Source organism: Syngnathoides biaculeatus, chromosome 3, assembly GCF_019802595.1.
Source record: "Syngnathoides biaculeatus isolate LvHL_M chromosome 3, ASM1980259v1, whole genome shotgun sequence".
Lineage (NCBI taxonomy): Eukaryota > Metazoa > Chordata > Actinopteri > Syngnathiformes > Syngnathidae > Syngnathoides > Syngnathoides biaculeatus.
In genome coordinates, this window is record NC_084642.1 from 10926419 (window position 1) to 10939540 (window position 13122).

General features: G+C 39.4%; 1 protein-coding gene across 2 annotated transcripts; it reads right to left on the bottom strand.

Moving 5' to 3' along the window:
• Positions 1 to 2616: 2616 nt before the first annotated feature.
• On the bottom strand, positions 2617 to 9611 carry prrg4 (proline rich Gla (G-carboxyglutamic acid) 4 (transmembrane)). 2 transcript variants are annotated; one of them, XM_061815488.1, is made up of 6 exons: positions 9098 to 9611; positions 6876 to 7039; positions 6780 to 6807; positions 6144 to 6285; positions 4018 to 4206; positions 2617 to 3937 (listed from the first exon to the last, which is right to left on the bottom strand). In XM_061815488.1, exons 1-6 carry the CDS (start codon positions 9207 to 9209, stop codon positions 3910 to 3912), a joined length of 663 nt encoding a protein of 220 aa, XP_061671472.1. In that variant the 5' UTR covers positions 9210 to 9611; the 3' UTR covers positions 2617 to 3909. The 2 variants fall into 2 exon arrangements, with proteins under 2 accessions (XP_061671472.1, XP_061671473.1); XM_061815489.1 differs by having other exon boundaries at positions 4012 to 4206.
• Positions 9612 to 13122: the final 3511 nt, after the last annotated feature.

The following is a 13122-nucleotide window of genomic DNA, read 5'->3' on the forward strand; positions in this document are numbered from 1 at the left end:
CCAACATTTATCGCACGCGCACCTCGACTGGAGTTTGCTTAATTTAAAATCAACAACTATCGACTTTGTGCACATTCAAATAAACAATAGATTTCTGTTGTTGTTAGTGTTTGATTTGTTCAGTTTGATTGGTGGACAATTTCATTTACTATACGCTGGCAACCCGCTGAAACAAAGATAGCGTTTAAAGAGAAAATCGTGTTAAATAGTTAATAATAGTCTTAGAACACACGTTGAGGGGGAAAAAATAAAAACTGAAATTCATGCAGTTCAGTGGCTCATCAGTACAAAAAAAAAATCAGGTTACAAAATAAATCTGGGGAGTCAATATATCAACAAAAATGTATTCTAAACATTTCACTTCTGAAATAAGTCAGTTTTTACATATTACAGCTGGAAATTTAATATTCCCAGTTTGGGCACAGAAGTTCCAATAAATACTGTATATAGCACTCGGAGGTTGCCTTGCTTTCACTCCTCAATACATTTCACCCCAAACCAGCTCGATTGGGTTTAAGTCTGGAAAATGCCCTTTTTTGCATCATTCTGAAATGTACAGAACAACATTTTTAAGTTTCTCGTAACCTACCCATTTTTTGGGGTTTGTTTTTAACCTGCAGGAGTTCACCATTTTGGACTGTTGTACGGCTTCATTTTTACGTTTATCCCTTCACATATGATTTTTTTTTTTTGTAGCACAGCTGCACAGTTCCATCGGTGTCTGTCACTATATTGACTCAAATAGTGTAATTCATTAAAAAAAATATGACTAGTAATACTCCCTTATCCAGATCATTCCCCAAAAGGATGTAAGCAAATATTGTTAGCTGAACTGTCGTTTATTCCTTCACACACTATTGCTCTCCACAATTTTGTGTGTTTTCATTTGTGCAGACCAGCTGTCTTTTATTTGTTCATCTTTTACTATCTGATTACTGTGGAAAAAGGTTAATAAAATGGTAATGACTTGGAATTTTCAACAGTACAGTTTTATATACACTGGGTACGCGAAGCTTTCATACACCCTTAAAATATTGCTGTTTTATATTGTAGCCATTTACAAAAATCATTTAAGTTCTTTTCATCCCGTAATGTACACACAGCACCCCATATTGACAGAAAAAAACAGAATTGTTGACATTTTTGCAATTTATTTAAAAAAAAAAACATGAAATATCACAGAAGTATTCAGACCCTTTGCTTAGTATTTAGTAGAAGCACCATTTTGAGCTAATACAGCCATGAGTCTTTTGAGGAATGAAGTTTTTCACACCTGGATCTGGGGATTCGCTGCCATTCCACATACCACTCCCTCCCGAGTTCTTTCAGGTTGGATGGTGAACATTGGCGGGCAGTCATTTTTTAGGTCTGTCCAGAGATACTCAATTGGGTTTAAGTCGGGGTTCTGGCTGGGGCATTCAAGAACAGTCACACAATTATTCTGAAGCTACTTATTTGTTATTTTAGTTGTGCTCCTGGGCAGTTGAATCTTCGGCCCAGTCTCGGGGTCTGAGCATTCTTGAGAACTTTTTTTGTCTGGGATATCTCTGTACTTGGCCGCATTGATCTTTCCTTGAATTGCAACCAGTTGGTCTTTCCCTGCAGCTGGAAAAACACCCCCACAGCTGCCACCAAAATGCTTCACTGTTGGGACTCTATAGGACAGGTGATGAGCAATACTTGCTTTTCTCCACACATAACGCTTAGTATTAATGCTAAAAAGTTCTCTCTTGATCTCATCAGACCAGAGGATCTTATTTCTCACCATCTTGGAATTTTCAGGTCTTTTATTACCCAAGCAAACTCCATGCAGGCCTTCATGTGTTATGTACTGAGGAGAAGCTTCCATCAAGCTACTCTGCCAGAAAGCCCTGACTGGTGGAGGACTGCAGTGACGGTTGACTCTCTAGAACTTTCTCGCATCTCCCGACTGCATTTCTGGAGCTTCGCCACAACGATCTTTGGTTTCTTATTTTCCGTCGAGGCTCTTCTCGCTCGATTGCTGTTTTGCTGGAGGGCCACTTCTAGTAAGAGTTCTGCTTGTCCTTAACGTCTTCCATCTAAGGATTATGGAGGTCGTAGTGATCATTGGAACCTTAAGTAACGACAGTCAGATCTGTGCCTGAACACAATTGACTCTCTGAGCTCTTCAGGCAGTTCCTTTGACCTATGATTTGCTCTGACATGCATTGTGAGCTATAAGGCCTTCCATAGACAGATTTGCGGCCCTCCTAATCAAGTCCAATCACTATCATCAAACACAGATGGACTCCAATGAAGGTGTAGACCCATTTCAGGAATGATCAGAAGAAATGGATGGAATATATTTGCACACTTAAAGCTTTTGTTTTTGCCAGAGGACTGTTATGAATCAAGTGCCAGGTTGTAAAGTACATTAAGATAAACTAAAAGCCGCATGATACAAGAGTTTTTTTTTTTAATTGAATGTATTGGAACAGGTATTGATGGGGGAAAAAAAACACAAAATAAATCAGCATTTGTAAAAACGTGTTCGCCATTTTTGCTTGCACCTTGAAAATTCGATTGATTCTTCTATTGGTTCCTTCTTTATGTAATAAATGCTCACAACAATTGAATTATTATATTTATTTATTTAGAGTCTCAAAATACAATTTTAGCATGCACGATACACTTAAAAAAAAGGGAAATCTCCAGATGAAGAAATTTAGCGTGGTCATTTCGACCTAGTTTTACTGATTTTGCAAAGCCTAAAAATCAGTTTTTCTTTTCTTTTTCCTTTTTCGTCAAGTATGTATTTGTTTGTTTGTTCATTTACTTTAATTCATTTAAGGTTGAATTTATTTCTTGCTTATGTAAGTACCTTTTGTAGACCCTATTCTCCCCATAAAGAAAACATCGAAGTAGATTCACATCACAGAAGGTCGTTCTCAGTCTCGCACTTGCTTTTACGGATCATGTAAAGCAATAATTACAGCAGCAATATTTATATAAAAAGCATGTTAAAAGACAACCACGGGAAGTGCTCAATTAAAGAGGTGACGTGACTACAGTGGTACCTTGACTTGTGCATTTCTTTTGTCCCTCCAGCACACGTAACTCAAAACAGTCTCATTCAGGTCAGATCATTTTTAGCAAATGAAATGAATGGAAATGCGACAAATCCATTCCAGTCCCTGTGCTCTTACTGGAGTGCCTCTGCCGCCAGGGGGCAGTGTCATGCAATCACAGACAAGCGAAAAAGACGTTTGCTATGAAGAGAGTCAGCAAGCTGCAATAAAAGTCAAGGATAAAGAATGTAGATGTGAGTATTGGTATGATGTCTGTCTAAATGTGTCGTTTGTCTTCGATTTTACATTGCTTAAAGCACCGGTGTAAAACTAACCCTTACCCTGTTTTAAAAATGTTCTCAGTTTTATGTTTGGTTAATAGTAAGTTTCATGTGGTACGAAAAATAAACTGCTTGAAGCCTCTTTTTTTGTGTTTAAAGAATATGTTTTCTATGTGCCAAGGTGCTGCTTGATGAGAACTGAGTTAAGTTTGCTGCTAAGTGCTGGTATCAATTTTTTATTGTATAGAAGGTAATTCAAAAAAAAATGGCCTAGCGACGGCCACCGTCGAAAAAACTCATAGAAACTCATAAAAAACTCATGTCCCGACTTAATTCCTACTTCAATGCACCACTATAATTTGTCCTTCTAACCGCTCTTAAAAGTTAAATTATTTCAGCATAGATTTGAATTTTAGAGCAGAAAAAAAAACATAAGATAGGATGGAGTGACAATACTTTAAGGTCTGAAAGGTTCACATTAAAAGTGAATGAATTAAAGGCACGAGAGTAATAAGAAAGGTAAACGGGAGACACGGGCATCTTGTGATCCTGTCCACATTTGTGTACAGTGTCAACAAGCACACGAGCTCCTGAAAACACTACCGACGAATACTTCCATGCCGTGAACTGAGGAGAAAAGAGAATACGGAGAGTGTAAATATTGTGATAGAACAGACTTATGAATCTGCTAAGTGATTTACTGTTACCCGGGATAGGGAGGAGGCGGGGCATCGTGTTGTCCGCTTTTTGCGATGGCCTGCTCATACGTGGGCAGCCCCGGAAGCTCGACGTCGTCCATCGGGGGCGGGGGCGGGACCACGGGCTGTAAAGACACTTCCTCTAGCCGACGTATGATGAGGGCGGCGTTGCTCCTCCTGGGACGAACCCGCACTGAGCTGTGGGGAGGAGAAGTTTGTAGTAAAGTGATAAATTTGTTATTGATGGTGTAAAAAGATGATATTTATGTATTATTCTTCAAGTGGATTGCCCGCATAAAACTGCTGCATTGTATCAACATTGTATTTACTGCAGTAGATCGGCGCCGCTCTAACAACTGTAATGTACTGTATACTGCAGTGCATAATGGTTAGATGTACTGCATACTGTATGTCATTGACTTGAAACTGACTTTACATCATAACATTTATTCACACCGTATAAAGTGCCTACAGTTAACATCAAATACATACATTGAGTTATTGTAGTAGGTATTTACTTTTTGTTCGTTTGTTTTTCTAACGTAATCAAAGTCGAAGGATTTGTACACTTCCTTTCTATTAGGGAAATAACATAATTTTAATAGGCAATTCATGAGAAGCATACTCGGGGTCATGATACAGTGTTCCCAAACTGAAATGTTCAATAACCAAGGTAATGTTTCCCATTGAAACGGATGGAAATGCAATTAATCCGTTCCATCCTACCAGGAGATTATATTTGCCTTATTTTTATATGCATGATATACAGTATATAGTATAATAAATTAGAAAGTGAATATGCAATGGAAATCACTGTGCAGTGTCATGGGTGGGTGCCATTTTAGAAATAAAAAAAAAGACAAAAGATACCTGTAGCATCGAGCAAATAAGGTTTGTGAAGAGCAAGAAAAAAACAGTTATGAGCTTTATGCGACAGCCATTCCATTTGCGACCGTATGTAACGTGAGGTAATTTTTCTTTTTAAAAAATGTTCATGAACCGAATTGTTCATTAAACCGTGTCTTTCATGAACTGAGGTTCTACTGTACTGTATTCGGTACGCCGCTGTACCAAAATGAAATCCCACATTTAACATAGTAAATGAAGGACTTTCCTAAAAAAAAAAAAAAAAAAAAAAAAAAAGCAGTCCCAAGATACGAGTGAAACTGTGATGAATTAATAAATAAATGAATACATTAATAGTAATGCGCTCTGAAAGGCAATTTTAACATGAAAGCATTTCTATTTCCATCCATCCATGTTCCGAGCCTCTTATCCTCACAAGCTATGTTTTAAAATATGATATATAGGCGGCACTGTAGTTGATTGGTTAAAGCACAGGTGACAAACTCAAGGCCCAGAGGCCTGCTACATGATTTTATGAGGGCCGCAATGGCAAATCATGTATGTCAACTTTCGTGATTCTTGTTCAAATCTGTACCAAAATTTCAAATTGTCATATCATAAATCACAAGGAGGTATTGCAAGCGTTTTTACGTTACCAAACATCAACAAGAGTTGAAAAATCCATTACCCCTGATTTCTGATTCCAAAAATAATTTATAAATTTTACGTGTCAATATGATAAAGCGATAAACGATTTTTATGGTTTCACAGTTATAACGGCCCTCTGAGGGAAACCCAAACTACAATGAGGCCCGCGACAAAAATGAGTTTGATACCCCTGGGTTAGAGCGTCTGCCTCCCAGTTCTAAAGGACTGGGGTTCAAATCCCGGCCCCACCTGTGTGGCCTTTACCTTTTGGAGTTTTCTCTGGGTACTCCGGTTTCCTCCCAAATCCCAAAACCTGCATGGTAGGTTAATTGAAGACCCTAAATTCCCTGCAGGTGTGAATGGTTGTTTGTTTCTATGTGCCCTGTGATTGGCCGGGAACCAGTTCAGGGTGTACCCTGTCTCCTGCCCATCAATAGCCAGGATAGGCTCCAGCACTCCAGCAACCCTTGTGAGGATAAGTGCCTCAGAAAAATGGACAGATGGAATATGATATACACAATATATTTTTCAAGGCTATTTGATATTAAAATTTAAAATTTTGTCAAGCCGAATAGTCGACGTAAGAACAATAAGCGATTCAACTCAACATAAGACGTGGTAATAACCCGTTTCTACCTCACCTGGCCCGGCTGAAGTCGTCCTTACATTTGCCCGGGCAAAAATACCAGCCGAGGAGGCCCACGAGGACGACGACCACGCCGACAACAATCAGCGCTACCAGGAGGGAAGTAATGTCAACTCTCGAGGGTCGGTCGTCCTTCTCTGTGGATCGTCACAAGACACCAAGCGAGCGCCGCGGGGCGACACTTTCAAATTACAGACCAAATGGGGAGCCGCACACCATTCATGCAAAACGAAAGCCTCCGAAATGAAATGTAAATAGACCGATGGGCATCAAACTTCAACGTAAAATGTTCAAGTGGTTGGACTGGTTTTGTTTCAACGCTGCACTGGATGACATGAGTCATGCGAGTAGTATTGTAAATAAGACCTACACTAAATTCTGGCGTTGCACAGTGGCTAATAATTAGCTAACAACCCAGTGACCCAATCATAATTATAAACAACGCCAAAACAATCTTGAGTCATATCCTCGGCTGTGTTTTAAAAAGTTATACCGACTATTCTTGCTGCCTTTGAATCTTCATAAGATTTACCGCATACTATTAGATATTATTGCTTTATTTAATATTATGGCCAGTAAGTGTACAATAACATGAGCACGATTTGAAAAACAACAAAATCATCATCCTTACCTGCAGTGTATTTCTTCCAAAAGTCATTCTGTAAAACATGAAAACATGTCAATCCTCTCCCTTTAGCACATGAAATGAGTGATGCTGTGACTTAACTGTAGCTTGGACATTTTCAAAGACCTCCCTTGCTTCTTCATAATTGCAGTCCTCTTCATAGCACTCCCTTTCCAGGTTTCCAGGGACAAAAATCTCAAAGTCGAACCGGTTGAACAGCAGGTGACGACCCAAGAATGAATTCGCCTCCCCGTCGTCCACAAACACTGACAGTCAAAACAGATTTCAATCACACTTAAAGTGCCACTATCATGAATTTGCTGATTTTTAGTATGTTATTAATGAAAAAACGGCAGCCAACATGGACCCATGCGTTTTTTCATCACAAAACATAATTTTGACGTATACTGCTTTTTGTAACTCCCACCATGAAAATCCTCTCAAGGGATTTGTTTTCGACAAGAAGCGGGAAGTGATGTACATGGCAGGACCACCCTCAAGTGGACTCGTTTGTTTCTATTAGTTTTACCTGCTGGAAGGTAGCTCGTTGTTCCTTCGTGTTAGCCAAAATGCCGGCTAGTGGCATTGCTGGATGTTGCTCGATCACTCGGAAGGATGGATTTACCCTTCGTAAGTTTCCAAGAGACCCGGTTCGTCGTGAAAAATGGATTGCATGGGTGCAAAGGACGAGAGCTTCGTGGGTTCCAAATGACATAGGTGTGTATACAGCTACTAAAAAGAATAATAGTTTGGCGGGACCACGTAATCCGTGTCTCATAACGTAACAAAAGATCCGCGTTCGTCTGACAGGGGTGCTAAATGTGTCGATGTCCGTGTCGGAGGGCTTCCCCGTCGGGCTCCCGGCGAAGGCTTCCACGTCGTGCCTCGCGGATGAGCACGGCTTCGCCCAGGCTGGCTCAAATATACTGTCTGGGAGTCTGTTGTTAGTTAGAAGTGATCCGCATATCATCTAAATATGGCTAGAAACAATAGGATAATATTGCCCCGGACACTTCACTCGATTTTGAGATGTTCTCTTCTTCCGTGTCTGAAGGGGCGTGTCCCATAGTAGGGGCCACAGCGTGTTTTCAATGGCGAATGTCCGGGGTGACGTCACGGACAGGAGATGCAGCCAATATGGCGACCACTTGGATGTCGAATGACACTTTGCAACTTTGCGCATAGATGACGCGCTCTCCACTCATATTTACTTTTTCGTATGGACATTGAAGTGAATCATGTTATATGTATTTTTGATTTCAATGTCTATTTTAGAATGTTTATAGGGACGACACTTGACCTTTAACTCAAGCACTGTCATAGACTCCCAACAATGAACATATTTGTCAAGTTTGTTTAACAACGTGTAGATGTGGATGAGGGTCTTGACCTGCTTGTCTGTGAACTTCAGGTTTATACACCACTGTAATGACTAACATATCCTGTAGGTGGCAGTGACTTGAGCTCAGCACGGCTTTTGAGTTGATGATAAAGATGAGGGGGTGAACCTCAACTTGGTGTCATTTATCATGTGTCATCATTTCGTTGTATGCACAGCGTATAATTACTTTAAAGGCTTTTGATTTGATTTTTGATTGATTTATGAGGGAGGGAAATACCAACACGAACGTTTAAGCAACTCGAACAAAGACAAAAATTGTTGTAATCGTTGTTACTGGCACAAGGCGCTTTAGCCGCAAATTATTATTGTAGCTGGCAACATTAAAAAAAGTGTCTGAAATAAGGCCATGCATGGGGAATATCTTGCTTCTTCTCCCAATCTTCCCGGTTCACGTTCGTCTCTGATGCGGCCATATCGACGAGCAAAAAGATGTATTTAGTGGACGTATTTAGTTATTTTGTGACCCAAGGCAAATGCAGCCATGGGATACTTTGCAGTCCGTGTACTGCAAACATTTGGAATATTATTTTTTTAATCAACTAAGTGTGAAATTCAGAAAACCCTTCTATGACTTGTGCTATATACTTTTTTTAAGGACAATATTTTTGAGTCCTGTTTTTGTCATAAAAAAAAAACGTTTAAAAAACTGATTGGTGTGATGAATGGTATTTCCAATCATTTTAAAGGCAAGAGTGTTTCAAGTTACAACCGTGGTCACTGAACAAATTAAACTTGTATCTCAAAGCACCACTGAACAGGCATCTGTTTGCAAAATTAAAAAGTTCCTCACTCAAATATGTTTCAAATTTGTATTTTGATCGTTTATTATGATGTGGGTGTTAGTTATTATTATTTAACCATATCGTTTATTCCAGATGCTGTGTGGAATTATATAAGGGGGAGGGGGGAGGGGATGTTTTACCTTCCTCTTGTGTCGCGTCCTCTTTGGAAGGCAACCTCCTGACACAGGTCAGATCAGCACAGGTGAAGCGGAAGAAGACAAGGAGGAGGACGAGATCAAGATGAAGCAACATGGTCGTGCGGACCCCCAAAGCATTAGTAGGCCTCAAATTGAAGTTTCAGCCACATGGAGTCCATTAAGTCCTTCTCCACCCAAGCAAATGTCGAGGCATTATAAATGTGGAAAGTACCAGCGATCCGTGTCCCCCCTCGTTTCCACGCTGATAAGACTCAGGAAACGTCGCGAATTACTTTCTTGAAAATTTTCAATTTTCAAATAACTCCACTGTGGTATAAATAAAGAGGCCAGGGCGTTATCTCGGTGTTTTTCGCGAGGACGCTCGGATGTTGTTTTCGCTCCGACCTCGACCGCTCCGCATTTCCCTGAACTACCTGCGCAGACTCGACCAATCGATCGCGTCACCTGGATGACACGATGAGAGAGAATCACGCAAGATGGACGCTAGGTGGCGACAGAAGCAAGACTCTTCGGCGCTGGCGTCACACAACGGATTTCACAACCTCCATTTTGGACTTGCATAGTATATAGTAGTACATATACATGTATAGTGAGCACAATTTGGGGAATCGAACCAATTGAATCTGTTAATTGTTATAACCAAGGAAGAGGTGAACTGGTGTGAATAATCAATATAAGAACAAACAAACAAACAAATACATACATACATACTGTAAATACATAAATAAATAAAGGACTGTCGTCTGTCGCCATGTGCCCTGTGATTTTCTGGCAACCAGTTCAGGGTGTACCCCGCCTCCTGCCCGTTGACGGCTGGGATAGGCTCTGGCACTCTCGTGACCTGGTGAGGATAAGCAGCTCAGAAAACTGATGGATTGATTGATGGATGTTCCAGGATCAAATTGTAACCATCATTCCATCACAAAATTTGGATTTATAAATAATATTTGGACATCTGTAATGGCCGTAAAAGGGTAAAAAGAAGTTTATTCATATTCGAATGAAAACGAAGTAAAAGTACTCTTCCAGTAAACAGGTGGGTGTATTTAAATAAATACTGTGCTGTCCTGCCTCTGTTACAAATGAGAACGACCTCAGATGGTGGAAAGACACTTCATTGGTTTAAAAAAAAAAAAGATTTATTCACCTCAAATAATAATTTACAGTTGTGTATTCATGCAAGCGACATATACTGTAGTGACAGGGGTGGGGGGGTGGAGAAAAAGAAGGCTGAAGGTATAGTTAATATATCCATTAGTTGGCATTCATACAAGAAAAACTGCTTTGTGCTCAACTAAACAAGCCTAGATTTCTAACTAAGAAAGTAGACTTGTAGGTAAATTGGGATCATTATTATTTCAGTAAATATGCATTTTGGGCCATTTCTGTTTCTTGGTGTGCTGTGAGATTTTCTAATGCACTGTACAACCTGTATATGTGCCTCGATTCATTAAAATTTAAGAAACAGTTCTATGGCATACTACACTTCAGAAAATATGTTTTAAATATCAATCTACTCCGCCTTGTATGCAACTAGTCTTTTTCCCTGCTTTACTCGAAACATGCGGATTTTGGCCTGTTTTACTGCTGCTTCCCTGCATTGTTGCATGGAAGTTTAAACAAACAAAAAAAAAATCACAAAACTGCTATAATGTTTTTTTATGTTATGACTGATGCTTTTTGGCTGGGTCTCCGTGTAAAATAGGTTGAAGTTTCACACAGGCAATCACTGAAACCGGGCCTTCTGGGCCAGTGTTTACATTTTATCGAGTAGATATGATGTAATTAGACTTTATCTCACCGACTGCTGCGTGGCGCTAATTGAAAGGACAATGGGAAGCCCTTTCTTGTACTTGGCGAGGTGTCTGGATTCTGTCGAGTCCCGGGATTTATCCAGAGGAATGTTGACACGGAGAAAAGGGCACTAGAAAACGATGAATTCCAGACTTTATCTGCTGCGATGTCAAACACTTAACAGTCACATAGAGCGATATTAATTCCAATTGAGAAATAACGCCTCCCGCTGAGGAATGCATCGAGTTCTCCAATAGTTCACGCGCAGTGTGACTGCTGTTTGTGCTCATTCGTTACTCGATAGTATTTTTCACGGTTTAACAATACAGAGGGACCTCTATCTGACTTAGATAATAATAAGGTCATAAGCGCTTGCAGCAGATAGAACGACCCCAGTATTTACATCTGGGACTTCTCACATGGAGAAACATTGAATGAGACAAATTAGAGGCAAGGGAGAGGGAGCAGTAGCCAGACAACCCCCCACGCCCCACCCAAAAAAAAAAAAAAAGTATATTCCAGCCAAGATTCTGTTGGTCGCACGACTCTCTTTTTCTGCACTGTGTTTCACCTTTTGTGCCACAATGTGCAGATAATGTTAATGGTCAGTTGATGGTTTGAAAAGGAACCTTGAGACTCTCCTAATTAGTTCAGCTTTCAACTGATTTCTTTATTATTTAGACATTTATTTATCACTGACTTATATGTTCCTTTTTTATTTTTTCCTTCCTATTTTTAATTTCTTTTTAATTTAATTTTTACATTTTTTTATTTAATTTCTTATGGTCCTTCAGTTTTTTTTTAAATCCTTTCCTAATGTTTTCTTCCTGCCTATTTTTGTGGAAGTGGAAAACAGTTTGTTTTGCTCCACAGAAAATGGAATAATCCAACCCCCCCCCCAAAAAAGGGTTCAATCATCCATTCCACGAGAAGGGAGGAGTGAATAATCATGAAATAAAGTATTTTGATGTTTATGCAACTGCAAATTAATACTGCACAATAACTGCAGAAAATCTAATCATTTTTTAGATATATATATACACACACACACACACACACATATATATATATATATATATATATATACACACACACACATACATTTTTTGGGTATATTTTACTTGAAAGGGGGATATAGTGACCTAACATTTAATGCTCAACTTTTGCATAACTTTGTATATTGTATGTGTAGGAATGTAAAAAAATTAAAAATAAAAAGAATGGGAGAGGAAGATGTTTGCAGAGCAATGCTGTCACCTCACGATTAAATGTAAAATTCACAAACGTTTACTGTCATAAATGATTCCTCCAATTTTCAGTTTTTTGTATTAATAAAAGATACAAAAGCAACTGTATTTAAATGTATTACTGAGAATAAATGCAGCTATGAATTAACTTATTCAATAAGATATAAAATGTATCATATATTCACAAAACTATTTTAATACTTATATTGTAGCAAATTAAGAAAATATAACTAATACATAATAATTCACTTAAAAAGATTAAAACGTTTTAATTATTAAATTTTAGGGGGAAAAACAACTAATGCAATAAATATTACAGGACAAACTAGTGATGAATGTAGGTCATACTTTTCCCACCCCGAGTCCCATCTATTTTAATTAATTGTGCATATGATATTTAGTTTTAGCGCTCATATTTGTACAGATCAATCATCCAAATTCTTTCCTGTACTATGGTTTTCTTCGTTGGTGTCACAAAAAAAGTTGACCGGGTACCACTTCAATAGTGTTTTGTGGTTTGGTGTTCCGCAAATGTCACATCGGACCAGGCGTCGAGAACATATTTCTGCGAGATAACAATCAAACAAACATAGTGAATCACGCTAACCGCAGTGGGACGTTGCTTAGCAACCATGTGACTCACCCCCCCACGAGCTGCGTGCGTCGGTAATACAGTAATACACGCCACCGACCTCAGCACGACAGGTTCATCGCGGTTCGCACGAACGTCGACACCTCTCGCGCGGTTCCCCGACAAGTGACCTCATCATTACAGCCAATTTCTCAATGCAGGTCACAGCTCATAGAATACCGGCACGTTGTCCTTTTACTGAAACCAGATGTCGGGAGATGCTTCATGACGAAGCCCCCTGAAAAAGCCCCGCTTGAACGACAAAGGATGTCCGCCCATTTGGCAAGACTGATTAAAACGGCAACAACTCAAAACAAAGCCGTCCAACAACTGCA

Excerpts from the sequence above, each read along its gene's own strand:
- prrg4 (XM_061815488.1), bottom strand. The coding sequence starts at position 9,209 with ATGTTGCTTCATCTTGATCTCGTCCTCCTCCTTGTCTTCTTCCGCTTC. Across the intron at positions 6,808-6,875 it reads TTGAAAATGTCCAAGCTACA|AATGACTTTTGGAAGAAATA; the intron begins GTTAAGTCACAG and ends CATGTTTTACAG. Across the intron at positions 4,207-6,143 it reads GACGACTTCAGCCGGGCCAG|CTCAGTGCGGGTTCGTCCCA; the intron begins GTGAGGTAGAAA and ends TCCTCCCCACAG.